Below are 16,371 nucleotides of genomic sequence, written 5' to 3'. Positions count from 1 at the left end.
CCCACTGAGCCACCCAGGCTCAGTGGGTTAAGCCGCTGCCTTCAGCTCAGGTCATGATCTCAGGGTCCTGGGATCGAGTCCCACATGGGGCTCTCTGCTCAGCAGGGAGCCTGCTTCCTCCTCTCTCTCTCTCCTTGCCTCTCTGCCTACTTGTGATCTCTCTCTGTCAAATAAATAAATAAAATTTAAAAAAAATAAAAATAAAAATAAAAAAAATTAAAAAAAAAAACAAACCTACAGTTGACCCTTGAACAACATGGAGGCTAGAGACACCAACCCCCAGCAAAGTAAAAAAAAAAAAAAAAACTGCATATAAATTTGACTCCCCAAAAACTTAACTACTAATAGTCTATAATTGATTGCAAGCCTTGTAACATCATCAATCAACACATATTTTGTATGTTGTAAATTTTTTAAAAAGTCTTCCCAGGGGCGCCTGGGTGGCTCAGGGGGTTAAGCCTCTGCATTCAGCTCAGGTCATGATCTCAGGGTCCTGGGGTCAAGCCCCGCATCAGGCCTGCTTCCCCACCCCTCTCTCTCTGCCTGCTTCTCTGCCTGCTTGTGATCTGTCTGTCAAATAAGTAAATAAAGTCTTTGAAAAAAATTCTTCCCAAAAAACTGCTTCCTATCTTATATAATTTAATCAAGATACCAAAAATCTAGCCCTCACACAGGACTGTACCAAAAAAACATATCAACAAGGTTAGACATTTAGTGACTGAACAGAACTGTGAAGGGTCAGTATTTTTTTCCATTCACTTTAAGTCACATATTTCTCTATACATTCAGTGATAATCGGAAGGCGTAAAAAATCATGACTGATCACATAATCTTAGAGGTCTTAGCTACTCTGCTATTTTTCAGCTGTCGAGCTATAGAATAACTGAGTAATTTGAAAACTGTAAGTGAATTACATTGGCAGAGACTATACAGTACAGTGGAATGACTGGGCATTAGAGTCAGACTGGTGCTCAAATCCTAGCTCTCCCATTTCGTGGCTATTTGATCAAAGGCAAAATGTTTAAACCCTCTGAACCTCATTTTACCTAGAAAATGAGCATAATAATTTCCCTCAGTGAAGATTTTAAAAAGATAATGTGTCACCCCTTTGTTTAAATCCTCCAATGATTTACTATAACTTTTAAAGCCAGTTTCAAAGCCTTCAAAAACTATCTTCTTATTTTCTGAGAGAGGAAGCAGGTTTTCTGGTCTCAACATTTCTTAAAACATCCAGGAAGAAATGCCCAATAACTAGACTTAGGCGTAGGCTTAGAGTCAGAACACAAGGAAGGGTGTCAGTGTCATAGTGCAACCAGACAGTAACTTACTCAAAGACTGATCTTTTCGAAATTTGGATATACCAGTCTTTATTATTCCCACTTGATAGCACTGTCATGGAGTTACTTCTTAATCTCTGCTTAACAGCAATAGGCTAGAACAATTTTTTAAGTACCCTAGGATAAGTAAACTGCTTGCCCCTCTCCTCCCTTAGCATTTCATAAATTTTCGAATATGAAAAATATGGTGATTACAGCTTCTGTTTAAATAATTCCCTAAACTGCTAACCTTTTAGCATTTCTCCTACTACCAGATGAATTCTCTTTTGTTGCCCTGATACTAAAATTTAGCACATTCCAAGTGGTCTCTGGACTCTAGTTACTTCCAAACTCAACATGACTAAGCATTTTCTACTCTGCCAGATTTTTTTTCCAGGTAGTCATGCAATTGTTTCCTCAACCAGAGTAAACACCTCTAAAGGCGGGAAGCATGTTATAGCATCTATTTCCATAGTACTTAGCCCAGCAGCTCCAAAAATCTATGCCACTTGTATATACACATATTTAACAATATCTTTGTTTTGTCTTGATTTTCTATTTTCCAAGTCAAATGATTAAATTAAAACAATTTTGTAGCCTATCCTAACTGCCATTTACTGAATACTGACCATGTCACTGTATTTTTTAAAATATAAGATATTGTATTTTATCAATGTTAACATATTAGAGACTTATAAGAAATCGCAGAATTACTATGAGGTATCACTGATGAGAAGACACATTCCATTTTCAGAGATCTTAAAATATAAAAGAAAAAAAAGTACAACTTAATAGTTTTAACCTCACTTTCAAAACTTAGTCAGAGAGGGCTTAAAAACTCTGGCCAAGGGATACCTGGGTGGGTAGCTTTGTCAGTTGGGGCTTCTGCCTTCACTTGGGGTCATGATCTCAGTGTCCTGGGATCCAGCACTATATTGGGTTCCCTGCTAAGCAGGAAGCCAGCTTCTTCCTCTCACTCTGTCCACCCCCCAGCTTGAGTGTGCAAGCTCGCTCTCTTTCTCTCTCAAATAAATAAATAAATAAAATCTTAAAAAAAAAAAAAAAAAGAAAGAAAGAAAAGAAAACCTCTGTCCAAAATTAATACCTCTTAATGAGGTTAGTAACCTGTGGCAATCCCCAGTAATTGGTAACTGGGAGGGAGAAATGGATCAAAAGCCAGCTGCTTTAACTACTTCCTCTTCATTATATAAAATATGTACATATCCAATATGTGTTGATAAGCTCAAAAGATTACGTTTAAAACTGTCTTGCATACATTTACCTTCTTGCAACAGAACATTAAAAATGTTAAAATTAAGTTTAAAAATGCATTGCCACACCCCCCCAAAAAATACATAGTAATTACTAAATTCTGAGATTCATTCTGACATATTCTAGGCAGACAAATACACTTGACTTTATTAATGGGAATTATTTTTTTCTCAAAATGGCACCACATACTCATTTGTTGACAATACAAAGCGATCAGTTAAGTCTTTTTCATAGGCAAAATATGTTACTACCAAAGTTCCTTGGCAATATACAATTCAGCATTTAAGAGTATATGATTCCCCAATGATTGTACATTTTCACCTAACAGCAGATAACCTGATCAATAAAACTTATAATCATACAATAATACAATTTCAGTTAACTCCTCAGATATTCAGTCACTTCTACTATTAAATATTTAGGTTATTGAATTATAAATACTACATTAAATGGCACAGAATTTAATTTTAGAACAAGGAACATTATATTTGATCCTTGAGTATCTGCTAGAAGAATAGAAAAAAACCTGGCAACATGACATCATATTCAACCTCAACTTACGTATGTCTTGGTGAGAAAGTAAATTAAGAAAAGGTAGAGAGAGTGGTAATCAGGCTGGTAATAATTCTGGAGCAAAAATTTATTTCAGTAGTAGCAATTTTTTTTAAGAATTCTCAGGAACATTTAGAACAGTGAAAACTTAGAATCTGTTATCTTAATTGAGCCTAACCTATAAAACAGACTAAATTCCATATTTCCCACCTTCTCTCTCTTGTTTCTCTCTCTCTCTGTGTGATAAATGTCAACTTTACAAGTTATTTTATCCTAAGAAAGAAGTATCAGATCTGTAGAACACAGAATAAAAAGAAAGGAAAAAGTACAGAATTATTATCACTAAAAATATATATATTTGCAGAAGTTATTATTAAGTAAATTGTCATCTTCTTTTAAAAGTAAAAGCAATCGGTAACCAAATATTAAAGAGTTAGCAATTTGCTTTCAACCCAAGATCCGGTTCAATATGAATGAACTAAAATAGATTTGTAGGTCAGATTCACTCAGTATTATGTACATCATGTATTTCTCAATTTGTTATATAAAGTATCACAGAATTCACCACACTTTACATTTTAAAAACAGGAGACTATGAAATAAATAATATTTATGTCAAAATTCTCATCTTACTTCTCCATTTCTTAACGTTGTGATCGTTCCTCTTGCTACTGCCATTCTAAATAGTGTTTCTGTGGCCTGCAAATTAAAAAAAAGCAAAAATAAACATTCATAATCTGTACTCAACTGTATATTTCCCCAAACTGTAAAAAACGTTCATTACGATTATATTTCCAGCAACTTCTAGAGAAGTATCAATAAGTCATATTAAGAGCTACATGATCTCCATTATACTTCAGAAAGATCATCTTCAGAACATTTTAATAATATTAAAGAGTGCAAACAATTGTTTCAAAAGTTATTTTGATCTGCTGGTATTCATCCATGTCTACAGAATTTCAAATCAGTACACTTACATAAGTTTAAACCCCAGTCTGACTAACAAAGATTAAGTAAAAAGCTAGTATTTGGATTCAATTCAGAAACTATCATTTTTTTCTGATTTTTAGTTTCCATTTAAGTTCCATTCAAATCACCTGTCTGCCACTGAAATACTGACAGAACATGAAGTAGTTCAGTGATTCCATATATAAAATAACACCCAAAAAGAGTTTTTGCTTTCTATATACTAACAATGAATAATCCTAAAAAGAAATGAACAAATCTAAGTAAATTTAACTGATGAAGCAAAAGACTTGTTCATGGACAGCTACACAAATTGCTAAAATAGATTACAGAACACACACATAAATGGAAAGGCATCCTGTGTTCATGAACTGTAAGACAGCTGTTAATAAGTCAACACCACCAAAAATGATCTATAGGGTCAATGTGAATCCTACCAAAATCCCAATGACTTTTTCTACAGAAACAGAAAAAATCCATCCTAAAATTCATACAGAACCCAAAGGACTCCAAATAGCCAAAACAATCTCGAAAAAGCCAAGTTAAAGGACTCACACTTCCTGATTTCAAAACTTATTTCAAAGCCATGGTAATCAACCAATGTGGGACAGAATAGAGAGCCCAAAAATAAACCTTTGCATGTATCACCTAATGACATTCAATAAGGGTACCAAAACCATTCAGTGAGGGAAAGGACAATTTTTTAAAGAAAATATCCACATGCAAAAGAATGAAGTTGGACCTTTACCTTATACCATATATAAAAATTAACTCAAAAGAAATCAAGGGCAAAAATATAAGAGCTAAAACTATACAACTCTTAGAAGAGAAAATAAGGGCATAGCTTGATGATTCAGGGTCTGGGAAGGACCCATTTCCTGGTTCCTGGACAGCTGGAAGCGAAGAGGAGCAAGCTTTTTCTCTACTCTCCTAAAGGCACTAATCCCATTGGTGAAAGCTCATCATCTAATCTGAATTACCTCCCACTGAGGGGTAGGATTTTGACATGAATTTCAGAGTGACAAAAACACTGAGTCCAGAAAAAGCTATTCCAGTCAGATGGAGCCAGGAATGTAAAGGCCAGTAGGTGAGACCATGCTTGGCATGGACGAAGACAAGCAGGATAGCCAATGAGGCCAAAAGAAAAAGGTTTTGTGAGACTATGGTTGGGAAAAAAAAGAGGATGCAAATTCATCTGTTCAATACGTGCTTGTGATTTTTAACTTGGCACAAGAGGAATTCATTTCCAACCTTTGCTAACAGAAGACAAAATTCAAGGGATGCTCTACAAAACATATATTTTAAAGAATTAGTAATCCGCCCTCCCCCCCCCCGCAGAAAAAAGGACAACAGAAAAAGGCATACCTAAATTTAAAAATCAAATGCACATCTAAAGAAATCCAAAGAGTAGGAGGGTTGGAAACCTGGAGGAAACTGGAATAAAACTGCTGTGTGTGTATGAACTTAGTCTGACCGGCGTAACATAAATAGCAGTGTAAACATGTTAATTTAGACATAAGGAAATAAATAACAGAAGAAATGCGTAAAAGGTTGCAAGCAGTTGCCTCTGGGTGGTGGAAATCAGGCATCGGAAGAGGTGAGGAAGAACACTGCTCTCTTTCCATTAGCTCTGCAGCAAGCATGCTATTTGACTGTTTACACTACATAGACATCCTTGATCAAAACTTTTTTTTTTTTAACTTTTAAAGGTTGATTTTAAGTAAATCAAGAGTGTCCAATTTTGCAAAGAGGTCAAATGCTTTACAACTTCAATCGAGGACTGCCTCCAAGAATAAAGCCAAGGACTGAATAAAAGGACATAAAGTCAAACAGTGTATGTAAACTCTGAAAATGTTTGACAATAAAGGTAAGAAATGACTATGAGTTGTTGCTAGAAAGAACTGAGTTGAGACAAAATTGAAGACAGCATACTTTTAGGACAGAAGAGATTTAAACAAGTTTGTAGTGGCTAAGTAGAAGCAGTCAGTCAGGTAGAAGAAGTTCAGACACAGGGAGGGAAATGGATCCCGACAGAAGGGGATTCCTGTGGAAGACAGGATCAAGAGCACACAGCAATCTGTCAACCAAGTTAAAAGGGAGAAGGTACAAATATAGGCAAATGCTTTCCCTCTCCTTCCCTCTGCTCTTCACCCTCCCTTTCCCTCTCCCTCTCTAAACCACAGGACAGGATAATCTGAGAATGACAAAGACACTGAGAGAAAGAAAGATGGGGATGAGACTAAAAGTAAAAGCAAAGCAGAAAGGAATGGAATTGCCAAGCAGTACTAAAAGCCCAGCTAAGGCTGAAAGTCATATATCTCTGTTGTTACAAAGCTACACGGTTACAGAATTAGAAAGCTAAGACTGCAGTTTAGGAAAAACGAGCAAAATTCCTAGACAGGGCAGGAATTAAAAAGTAACAACTTTTCATTCAACTTTACTGGTAAAATATAGCATGTAAGTTATCCATAAAAGCCAATTTTTTCTAACATTGTGTATGAGAAGAGCAATCTTGAGAACACTCCTTTACATACACATACACACCCTGGTTGGGGGGGGGGGGGATATCTACACATGAAGTTAGAAAATAAAAAATCTTTTAGAGCAAACGCTGTTAAATTTTGTGATTGCAGCCCGATATGAATATAATTGCAATTCATAATTCACTGAGAGAGGTAAAATAGGCCATTGATGGCAAAGAAAAAGGGTTGTTATTCATATACCCATATAAAAAACATATTATAAGTGAATGACTTTGCTATGACAAATAAACTTTACTAAAGCATATAAAACTAGATATTAAAAGATCTATTTACAGAAATTGTTACTGAAGGAAAAAGTTTCCCATCAATGATGTACTTGCATTTTTTCTATTCTTAACAATATGTATATTAAATTATATCTTTCGATCTTCCTATCTTCCTATTTCATTTTAAACCTTATTTAATCTACTGATGTGATTATCAGTATTCCTCTAGGTCAGGTTAGTTACTATATATATTTGAAAAGCAAAAGGTCACAGGCAGAGGCAGCAATAACTTCTCTAAACCAGATTACATTATTTGCTTTTTTGTGTCCCAAAAACCTGAGGTAGTTTGAAGATCTAATTCTTTATCTGTACTTTCTCCGGCAGAAGAATTCCAAACTCAATCTTTTGTTTCCAACTTAATTGATTTATTTCACCGGCTCTTCCCACCAACATTTTCAAGATGTCTCATTCTAACAGCACTCTGTCGATTCAGATCAGCTTCCTTTGATTCTATAGGGAACCACTGGAGTGTACAACATTCTTCTGACCTCTACTAAAGAGATTGCTTTTAATTTACTTGTACCCAAACAATGTCTAACAAGTGTCAAAAACAATGAGATACAGGGCTAACTCTTAGCATTTGTAAATTGACCACCAGCAAATTCTTCATAGAAATTTCCCTCTCCTTGAGTTTTGATAACAACTACAATGACTACTACAAAAACATTCATTAAACATTTTCTGTCAGTGGCAGGGTAGAAAAACATCAATAGGTCCTTATTTAGAAATAGGTTACCAAGAGAGACTGCTTTTTTAAGAGTGTTAAATAAAAGAGACTTAGGACACATGAAATCTATATATATATATATATTATACACACACACATACTTTTGGTAATAATAAAAAGGAAACCAAAACAAGTAACAATTTTTGTCACACTAAAAGATAAAAAAGATTTAAAGCAGAATTTTGGAACAATGTAAATGCTATAACACAAGCAGTACTATACCGAGTAGCATCTAAAGTGAAGATAACCAAAATTCAATAGACTCATGCTCTTATATTCTAGTAATTTTTCTTTCAATAAACCAACACGAAGTAAAATTGAAACGAAATTTATATTTAAAATGCTTTACCTTGAAAAGCAGTGTAATAGCTTTAAAGCATCATATTTCAGTCAGACTTTAGTACATTAATTTAATTTGAAGTTTATTTATATAAAAACAAAAGTTGTATTTAGCAGGCATTTACTTCCTATTAATTAAGCAACTAGAATTCTAGTTATCTTATTTTCACTATTTACAACCTGGGCAAAGGTGAGGCAGATCATTTAAACTCTCTAAACTCTGACTTCCTCTGTAAAAAGGTAACAGGAATATCAACCCATCTTCTTATGTTGGTTAATACAGGTATTAACATATGTGAAAAGCTCAGTAAAGGGCTAGCTAAATACAAAAGAGTGAATCCAAGGTCTACCTTAGGACAGCACTTTCGTAATGAAACGATGTTTAAGAAATACTAATTTTGATTTTTTTAATGTAAAAATAAAAACTGGGCTAATGAAAGACCAAATATGAATAAGCCTTAATCACAGCTATGAATCTAAGAACAAAACATCTATGTCAAAGAGTCACAGCACTTACTGTTCTATGAATATCCCCTGATTGTCCTGCTTTGCCAACTAAACAGAGAGGTCCTGGAGGGCATGAATTCAATCTTTTATTTATGTATTCCCAGTATCTGGTGCAATGTATGACAATTAGCATAAAGATTAAGAAAAGCAGGTTCTAGAAACAGATTGTTGAGTTCAAATTCTAGCTTTGCCATTTGTAAACATATGCTCTTGGACAAGCAACTTCACTTCTTTGAGCTCAACTTTATCATTAGCAAAATAAAGATAATAATGGTATGTTACTGAAGGAAACTTTTGCATGCTCAATAAATGATCATTTTCTCACTATTAACTTCTCAAAGGAAATGCAGAATTCTATCTTTAAAAAATCAGTCATCAATGGCAATTAAAAAACCACATCAGATAGCAATTAAAAATGCACTATATAAAACAATCAACCACAATTAACACATTATGCCAGATGGTCATTTAATTCTGCTAAAATTCTTGACAGGATAGTCAGAAAGTAGAAAACTTACATTATTTCAAGATTAAATTATCAAAAGTCTTCAGAAATCGTATGCAAAATTTACTTCCACAGAATAAAAAAGATTTAAGCACTAGCCATAGAAGAAAAGATTTAAACACTGAGGTTTTCAAGCACTAGGTATTTTCCTTTTTATGATAATAAAAGCACCAAATAAAAAATAGGAAAACAGGATTAGCTATCTGCTTCTCACAAAAGGAAGAGGGGGCCCAGGTGAGCCACCGAATGTGTAGGGAATTAATCCCTGGCTGTTCATGGCATTTTCTGTCTTTGTTCTCTCTTGACTCTGGCCCAAAGACAAACCCGTTATAAGATGAAGCATCACCAGTATAGGTAGTTGGTACTGGAAAAGAAATGCTGTTTTTCTGGCCAAAGGCATATGGAAAGGGATCCTTTCCTTTAGTGCAAAGAAGAAAGGAAAAATACCCACTGTATTTTTCACTCTCTTCTCTAGCCACTTTGTCCCAAAAGCAGGCCCTGTTCAGCATGTGCCGCTATGACAGTGGTGCAGGCAGCTATACCACCAAGAAAAACCCTGTCCTTCAGGACCCAGGACCAGGAAGAGGAGGCCCAGTGAGGCAGAGAATAGAGGGGTAATCCCATAAAGGAAGATCTAGAAAAGGAGGCCCCTCTAACTAAATCTGTGGTTGAATTGGCACAAATACAGGGCTCATCCCAAATCAGCATAAGCCCTGAACAGACCCCAAGCAGCAAAGCCAAGGCTTTGAGAGCAGAACTACAATTAAAATACAAGCCAAGTCCTACCATGACCCATGAGTGGCACACAGATAGGACAGACCCAAAGCCCCATCGCAGGAAAGATAATGAACACATAACTACTAAGAACTACTGCTGCCTGAATGGTGAACATTAGACCTCCTACCCACCAAAGATGAGACAGAATTTGCAGTCCAAACCTAATCAAACAACAACAATAGCAACAACAAATCAACACTCTCCAGAGGATTGTAACAGGACCCAGAGTATTACAACATGATATTCAAAACATCCAGGTTCAATCTATGCACAACTTGCAAAGAACAAAAAAATCATGACTACTTCCCAAAAGAAAGACAATCAGATATTGAAATTACCAGACAATGTCTAAAAAAGCACCTATTAACTATATTCCACGAGGTGAGATAATTACACACACTTACTATGAATGGAAAGAGAAGTTCTCAGCAAAGAAATAGAATGTATTTTTAAAAATGGAAATTCGGGGGGGGCGTCAAGATGGCAGAGGAGTAGCAGACTAAAATGACATCAGGTAGCAGGAGTTCAGCTAGATAGTTATCAAACCATTCTGAACACCTAAAACCCAAAAGGAGACCAAAGAGAAGAAGAGCAGCAATTCTAGAAACAGAAAACCGACCACTTTCTGAAAGGTAGGATGTACAGAGAAGTGAATCCCAAGCAACAGGAAGATAAACCGTGGGGGAAGAGGCTGGCTCCTGGGAAGCGGTGGAGCAACCGAGCACAAAATCAGAACTTTTAGAAGTCTGCTCCACTGAGGGATATTGTTCCAGAGGCTAAGCTGGGGTGGAGCCCTCGCAGGGACAGTGCGATCTCAGGTCCCGCAGGGTCACAGAAAGATCAGGGTTGTCTGAGTGCAGGAGAGCTGCCAGATATTGGAGCAGGGAAGCCCCTATAGAGACAGAGCCAAGGAGTGAGCTTTCAGATCAGGGTTACCTTTAACCATGATCCAAGGCACAGTCGAGCCACCGCTCGTCAAGCAGGGAACCCACAAGTGGCAGATCCAGGGAAACTGACTTTCCTCCTCCAGAGCAGCAGCATGGCAAGAACCTGCTGGGTTTAGAGCCCCAAAGAGGGCCATGCACCAGAGACAGAAATGCTCAGTCACAGGCCAGGTGAGCCTGGAGTGCAGCCAGAGACCAGGGAGATGGGAGTGATTGACCACTTTTCACTCAGGATGCACTGAGGAGTGGAGCCCCAGGCTTTTGGCTCCTCCAGGCTGGAGATTGGGAGGCTGCCATTTTCATTCCCATCCTCCAGGGCTCTATGGAAAGTGTTCAGGAAACAAAACCTCTCGAGAGTGAACGCAAGCAGATTTCTTAGCCTGGCACTCAGCAAGGGCAGTATAATTCCGCCTCAGGCAAACACACTTGAGAATCACTACAAAAGGTCCCTCGCCCAGAAAATCAGCAAGAACATCCAGCCAAGACCAAGCTCACCGATCAAGGAGAACAGAGGAACTTCAGAGCTAGGGCAAAGCAATGCATGAAATTCATTGGAATTCAACACCTGAATTCAAAAAATGGAATTCAATCCCATGATCCTTTAGTCTTGCAAAGTTAAATTAAATTTTTAAAATTTTTTTTTCTTATTCCAATTTTTTAAGCTTTTCATCTTTGCTCTTTGAAAATTTTTTTAACTAGGTTATCTTAACAATAACTTTCTAAAAATAAAAACTTTTTTAAAGCTACATTATTACAGTCATATTCTAACCTTCATTGCATTCAACCATATTTTTTGTATACATATGGGTTTGTTTGGGGTTTTTTCCTAAAATATTTTGGGATACAATTTCTTTACTAGATGAAAATATACCCTAAATCTGGCACAGGGCTTTGTTCTAGTCTCCAGGCTGAGCACATTCTCTGCTCTTTTTTTTTTCTTTCTTTCTTTTTCCAACCAACTATTTTTTAATTTTCATCTTTACAGTCATAGTACATCCTTTCATCGTGTTTACCCTTATTTTTGTATATACATAAGTTTTTCTTTCTTTAAAATTCTGGGATGTAGGGGCGCCTGGGTGGCTCAGTGGGTTAAAGCCTCTGCCTTCGGTTCGGGTCATGATCCCAGGGTCCTGAGATCGAGCCCCGTGTTGGGCTCTCTGCTCCACGGGGAGCCTGCTTCCTCCTCTCTCTCACTCTCTGCCTGCCTCTCTGCCTACTTGTGATCTCTGTCTGTCAAATAAATAAATAAAATCTTTAAAAAAAAAATTTTGGGATGTAGTTTCTTCTAAGAGACCAAAATACACCCAAAATCAAGTGGGTGGCTCTGTTCCATTCACCAGTCTAATTAATATATATATATATATTTTTTTTTTAATTTCTTTTTACCCTCTCACTTCTCCCCCCAGTTTGGGGTCTCTTCCAATTTGCTTTGTGTACATTTTTCTGGGGTCTTTGCCACACTTTTAGCATATTATTCTCTCGTTCATATATTTGTATCTGGATAAAATGACAAGGTGGAAAAATTCACCACAAAAAAAAAAAAAAAAAGAACAAGAGGCAGCACCGATGGCTAGGGACCTAATCAATACAGATATTAGTAATATGTCAGATCAAGAGCTCAGAATGATGAATCTCAAGGTGCTAGCTGGGCTGGAAAAAGACATGGAAGATATTAGAGAAACCTGCCTGGAGAAATAAAAACCCTTTCTGGAGAAATAAAAGAACTAAAATCTAACCAAGCTAACATCAAAAAAGGAATTGATAAGGTGCAATAAAAAATGGAGGCTCTTACTGCTAGAATAAATGAGGCAGAAGAGAGAATTAGCAATATAAAAGACCAAAAGTTGGAGAATAAAGAAGCTGAGCAAAAGAGAGACAAACAACTACTGGACCACAAGTGGAGAATTTGAAAAATAAGTGATACCATAAGATGAGACAGTATTAGAATAATTGGTATTCCAAAAGAAGAAAGAGAGAGAGGGGCAGAAGGTATACTGGAGTGAATTATACTAGAGAATTTTTCTAATACAGCAAAGGGAACAAGCATCAAAATACAGGAGGCACAAAGATCCCCCTCTCAAAATCAATAAAAACTGGTCCACACCCCATCATCTAATAGTAAGCCTTACAAATCTTACTGACAAAGAGAAAATCCTGAAAGCAGCTCAGGACAAGAAGTCCATAACTTACAATAGTAGAATTATTACTCTGGCAGCAGACTTATCCACAGAGACCTGGCAGGTCAGAAAGAACTGGCATGATATATTCAGAGCACTAAATGAGAAAAATATGCAGCCAAGAATACTATATCCAGCTAGGCTGTCGATGAAAATAGAAGGAGATATAAAAAGCTTCCAGGACAAAAAAAAATTAAAAGAATCTGCAAACACAAAACGAGCCCCACAAGACATATTGAAAGGCATCCTCTAAGCAAAGAGAGAGCCTAAAAGTAGTAGACCAGAGAGGAACTAAGACAATATACAGTAACAGTCACCTTACAGGGATTACAATGGCACTAAATTCATATCTTTTAATAGTTATCCTGAATATAAAATGGGCTAAATGTCCCCATCAAAAGACACATGGTAAGAGAATGGATTTAAAAAAACAAAATCCTTCGATATTGCTGTCTACAAGAAACTCATTTTAGACCCAAAGACACCTACAGATTTAAAGGGAGAAGGTAGAAAACAATTTACCATGCTAATGGACATCAAAAGAAAGCTGGGGTGGCAATCCTTCTATCAGACAAATCAGATTGTAAGCCAAAGACTACAATAAGAGATGATGAAGGACACTATATCATACTCAAAGGGTCTGTCCAACAAGATCTAACAATTTTAGATATCTATGCCCCTAACATGGGAGCACCCAACTATATAAACAAATTAATAACAAAATCAAAGAAACACATCAACAATAATACAATAATAGTAGGAGACTTTAACAGCCCCCTCACTGAAATGGACAGATCATCCAAGCAAAAGGTCAAGAAGGAAATAAAGACCTTAAATGAAACACTGGACCAGATGGACATCACAGATGTATTCAGAACATTCATCGCAAAGCAACAGAATACACATTCTTCTCTAGTGCACATAGAACATTCTCCAGAATGGTCACAAATCAGGTCTAAACCAATACCAATAGATTAGGATCATTCCCTGCATATTTTCAGACCACAATGTTCTGAAGCTAGAATGTAATCACAAGAGGAAAGTTGAAAAGAAGTCAAATACATGGAGGCTAAGGAACATCCTACTAAAGAACGAATGAGTGAACTAGGAAATTAAAGAAGAATTGAAAAAATTCATGGAAACAAATGATAATGAAAACACAACTGTTCAAAATATGTGAGACACAGAAAAGGAAATCCTGAGAGGAAAGTATATAGCAATAAAAGCCTTTCTCAAGAAATAAGAAAAGTCTCAAGTACATAACCTAACCCTCCACCTAAAGGAGAAAGAGAAAGAACAACAAAGAAAGCCTAAACCCAGCAGAAGAAGAGAAATAATAAAGACGAGAGCAGAAATCAATGAAATAGAAACCAAAAGAACAGTAGAACAAATCAACGAAACTAGGAGGTGGTTCTTTGAAAGAATTAATAAGATTGATAAACCCCTGGCCAGACTCATCAAAAAGAGAAAGGACCCAAATAAATAAAATCAGGAATAAAAGAGGAGAGATCACAACCAACACCAAAGAAATACAAACAATTTTAAGAACATACTATGAGCAACTATACGCCAGCAATTTTGACAATCTGGAAGAAATGGATGCATTCCTAGAGACATATAAACTACCACAACTGAATCAGGAAGAAATAGAAAACCTGAACAGACCCATAACCAGTAAAGAGATTGAAGCAGTCATCAACAATCTCCCAACAAACAAGAGCCCAGGGGCAGATGGCTTCCCATGGGAACTCTACCAAACATTTTAAGAAGAATTCATCCCTATTCTCCTGAAACTGTGCCAATAAATATGAAATGGAAGGGAAAACTTTCAAACTCATTTTATGAAGCCAGCATTACATGGATCCCAAAACCAGACAGTGACCCTATCAAAAAAGAGAATTACAGATCAATATCCTTGATGAACACAGATGCAAAAATTCTCACCAAAATACTAGCCAATAGGATCCAGAAGTACATTAAAAGGATTATTCACCAGGACCAAGTAGGATTTATTCCAGGGCTGCAAGGTTGGTTCAACATTCACAAATCAATGAATGTGATACAATACATTAATAAAAGAAAGAACAAGAACCATAGGATACTCTCCATAGATGCTGAAAAAGCATTTGATAAAGTACAGCATCCTTTCATGATCAAAACTCTTCAGAGTGCTGGGATAGAGGGTACATACCTCAATATCATCAAAGCCATCTATGAAAAACCCACAGCGAGTATCCTCCTCAATGGAGAAAAACTGAAAGCTTTTCTGCTAAGGTCAGGAAAACGGCAGGGATGTCCACTATCACCACAGCTATTCAACATAGTACTAGAAGTCCTAGCCTCAGCAGTCAGAGAACAAAAAGAAATTAAAGGCATCCGAATCAGCAAAGACGAAGTCAAACTCTCACTCTTTACAGATGATATGATACTTTATGTGGAAAACCCAAAAGCCTCCATTCCAAAACTGCTAGAACTCATAGAGGAATTCAGTAAGGTGTCAGGACATAAAATCAATGCACAGAAATCAGTTGCATTTCCACAGAGCAACAAGACAGAAAAGAAATTAAGGAGTCGATCCCATTTACAATTGCACCCAAAACCATCAGATACCTGGGAATAAACCTAACCAAAAAGGCAAAGAACCTGTACTCAGAAACTATAAAGTACTCATGAAAGAAGTTGAGGAAGACACAAAGAAACGGAAAATCATTCCATCCTCATGGATTGGAAGAACAAATATTGTGAAAATGTCTCTGCTACCTAAATCAATCTACACATTTAATGCAATCCCTGTCAAAATACCATCAATTTTCTTCAAAGAAATGGAACAAATAATCCTAAAATTTATATGGAACCAGAAAAGACCCCAAATAATCACAGTAATGTTGAAAAAGAAAGTCAAAATTGGTGGCATCACAATTCCAGACTTCAAGCTCTATTACAAAGCTGTCATCATTAAGACAGTATGGTACTGGCACAAAAACAGATACATAGATCAATGGAACAGAATAGAGATTCCAGAAATGGATCCTCAAGTCTATGGTCAACTAGTTTTTGACAAAGCAGGAAAGACTGGAAAAAAGACTATTTGTTCAACAAATGGTGTTGGAAAAATTGGATAGCTACATGCAGAGGAATGAAACTGGACCATTTCCCTACACAACACACAAAAACAGACTCAAAATGGATGAAAGACCTCAATGTGAGATAGGAATCCATCAAAATTCTTGAGGAGAACACAGGCACCTCTTCAACCTTGAGCCACAGGAACATCTTCCTAGAAACATCACCCAAGGCAAGGGAGGCAAGGGCAAAAATGAACTATTGGAACTTCATCAGGATTAAAAGCTTTTGCACAGCAGAGGAAATAGTCAACAAAACCAAAAGGCAACTGATAGAACGGGAGAAGATATCTGCAAATGACATATCAGATAAAGGGCTAGTATCCAAAATCTATAAAGAACTTATCAAATTCAACAC

The 16,371-nt window shown here is 36.6% G+C and overlaps 1 protein-coding gene across 5 annotated transcripts in view; it reads right to left on the bottom strand.

The window, feature by feature from the left end:
• Positions 1-16,371, bottom strand: part of TMEM135 (transmembrane protein 135) — a 316,110-nt gene that overhangs the window by 153,236 nt on the left and 146,503 nt on the right. For all 5 annotated transcript variants that reach the window (XM_059412370.1, XM_059412399.1, XM_059412361.1 and 2 more), the window contains one exon: positions 3,774-3,839. In XM_059412370.1, coding sequence (XP_059268353.1) covers positions 3,774-3,839 — 66 coding nt within the window. The remainder of the gene's footprint in view (positions 1-3,773; positions 3,840-16,371) is intronic.

This window comes from Mustela nigripes, chromosome 1 (genome assembly GCF_022355385.1).
Source record: "Mustela nigripes isolate SB6536 chromosome 1, MUSNIG.SB6536, whole genome shotgun sequence".
Taxonomy (NCBI): domain Eukaryota; kingdom Metazoa; phylum Chordata; class Mammalia; order Carnivora; family Mustelidae; genus Mustela; species Mustela nigripes.
The sequence above is the reverse complement of the archived record's forward strand: the minus strand, read 5'-3'. Positions and strand labels throughout refer to the sequence as shown.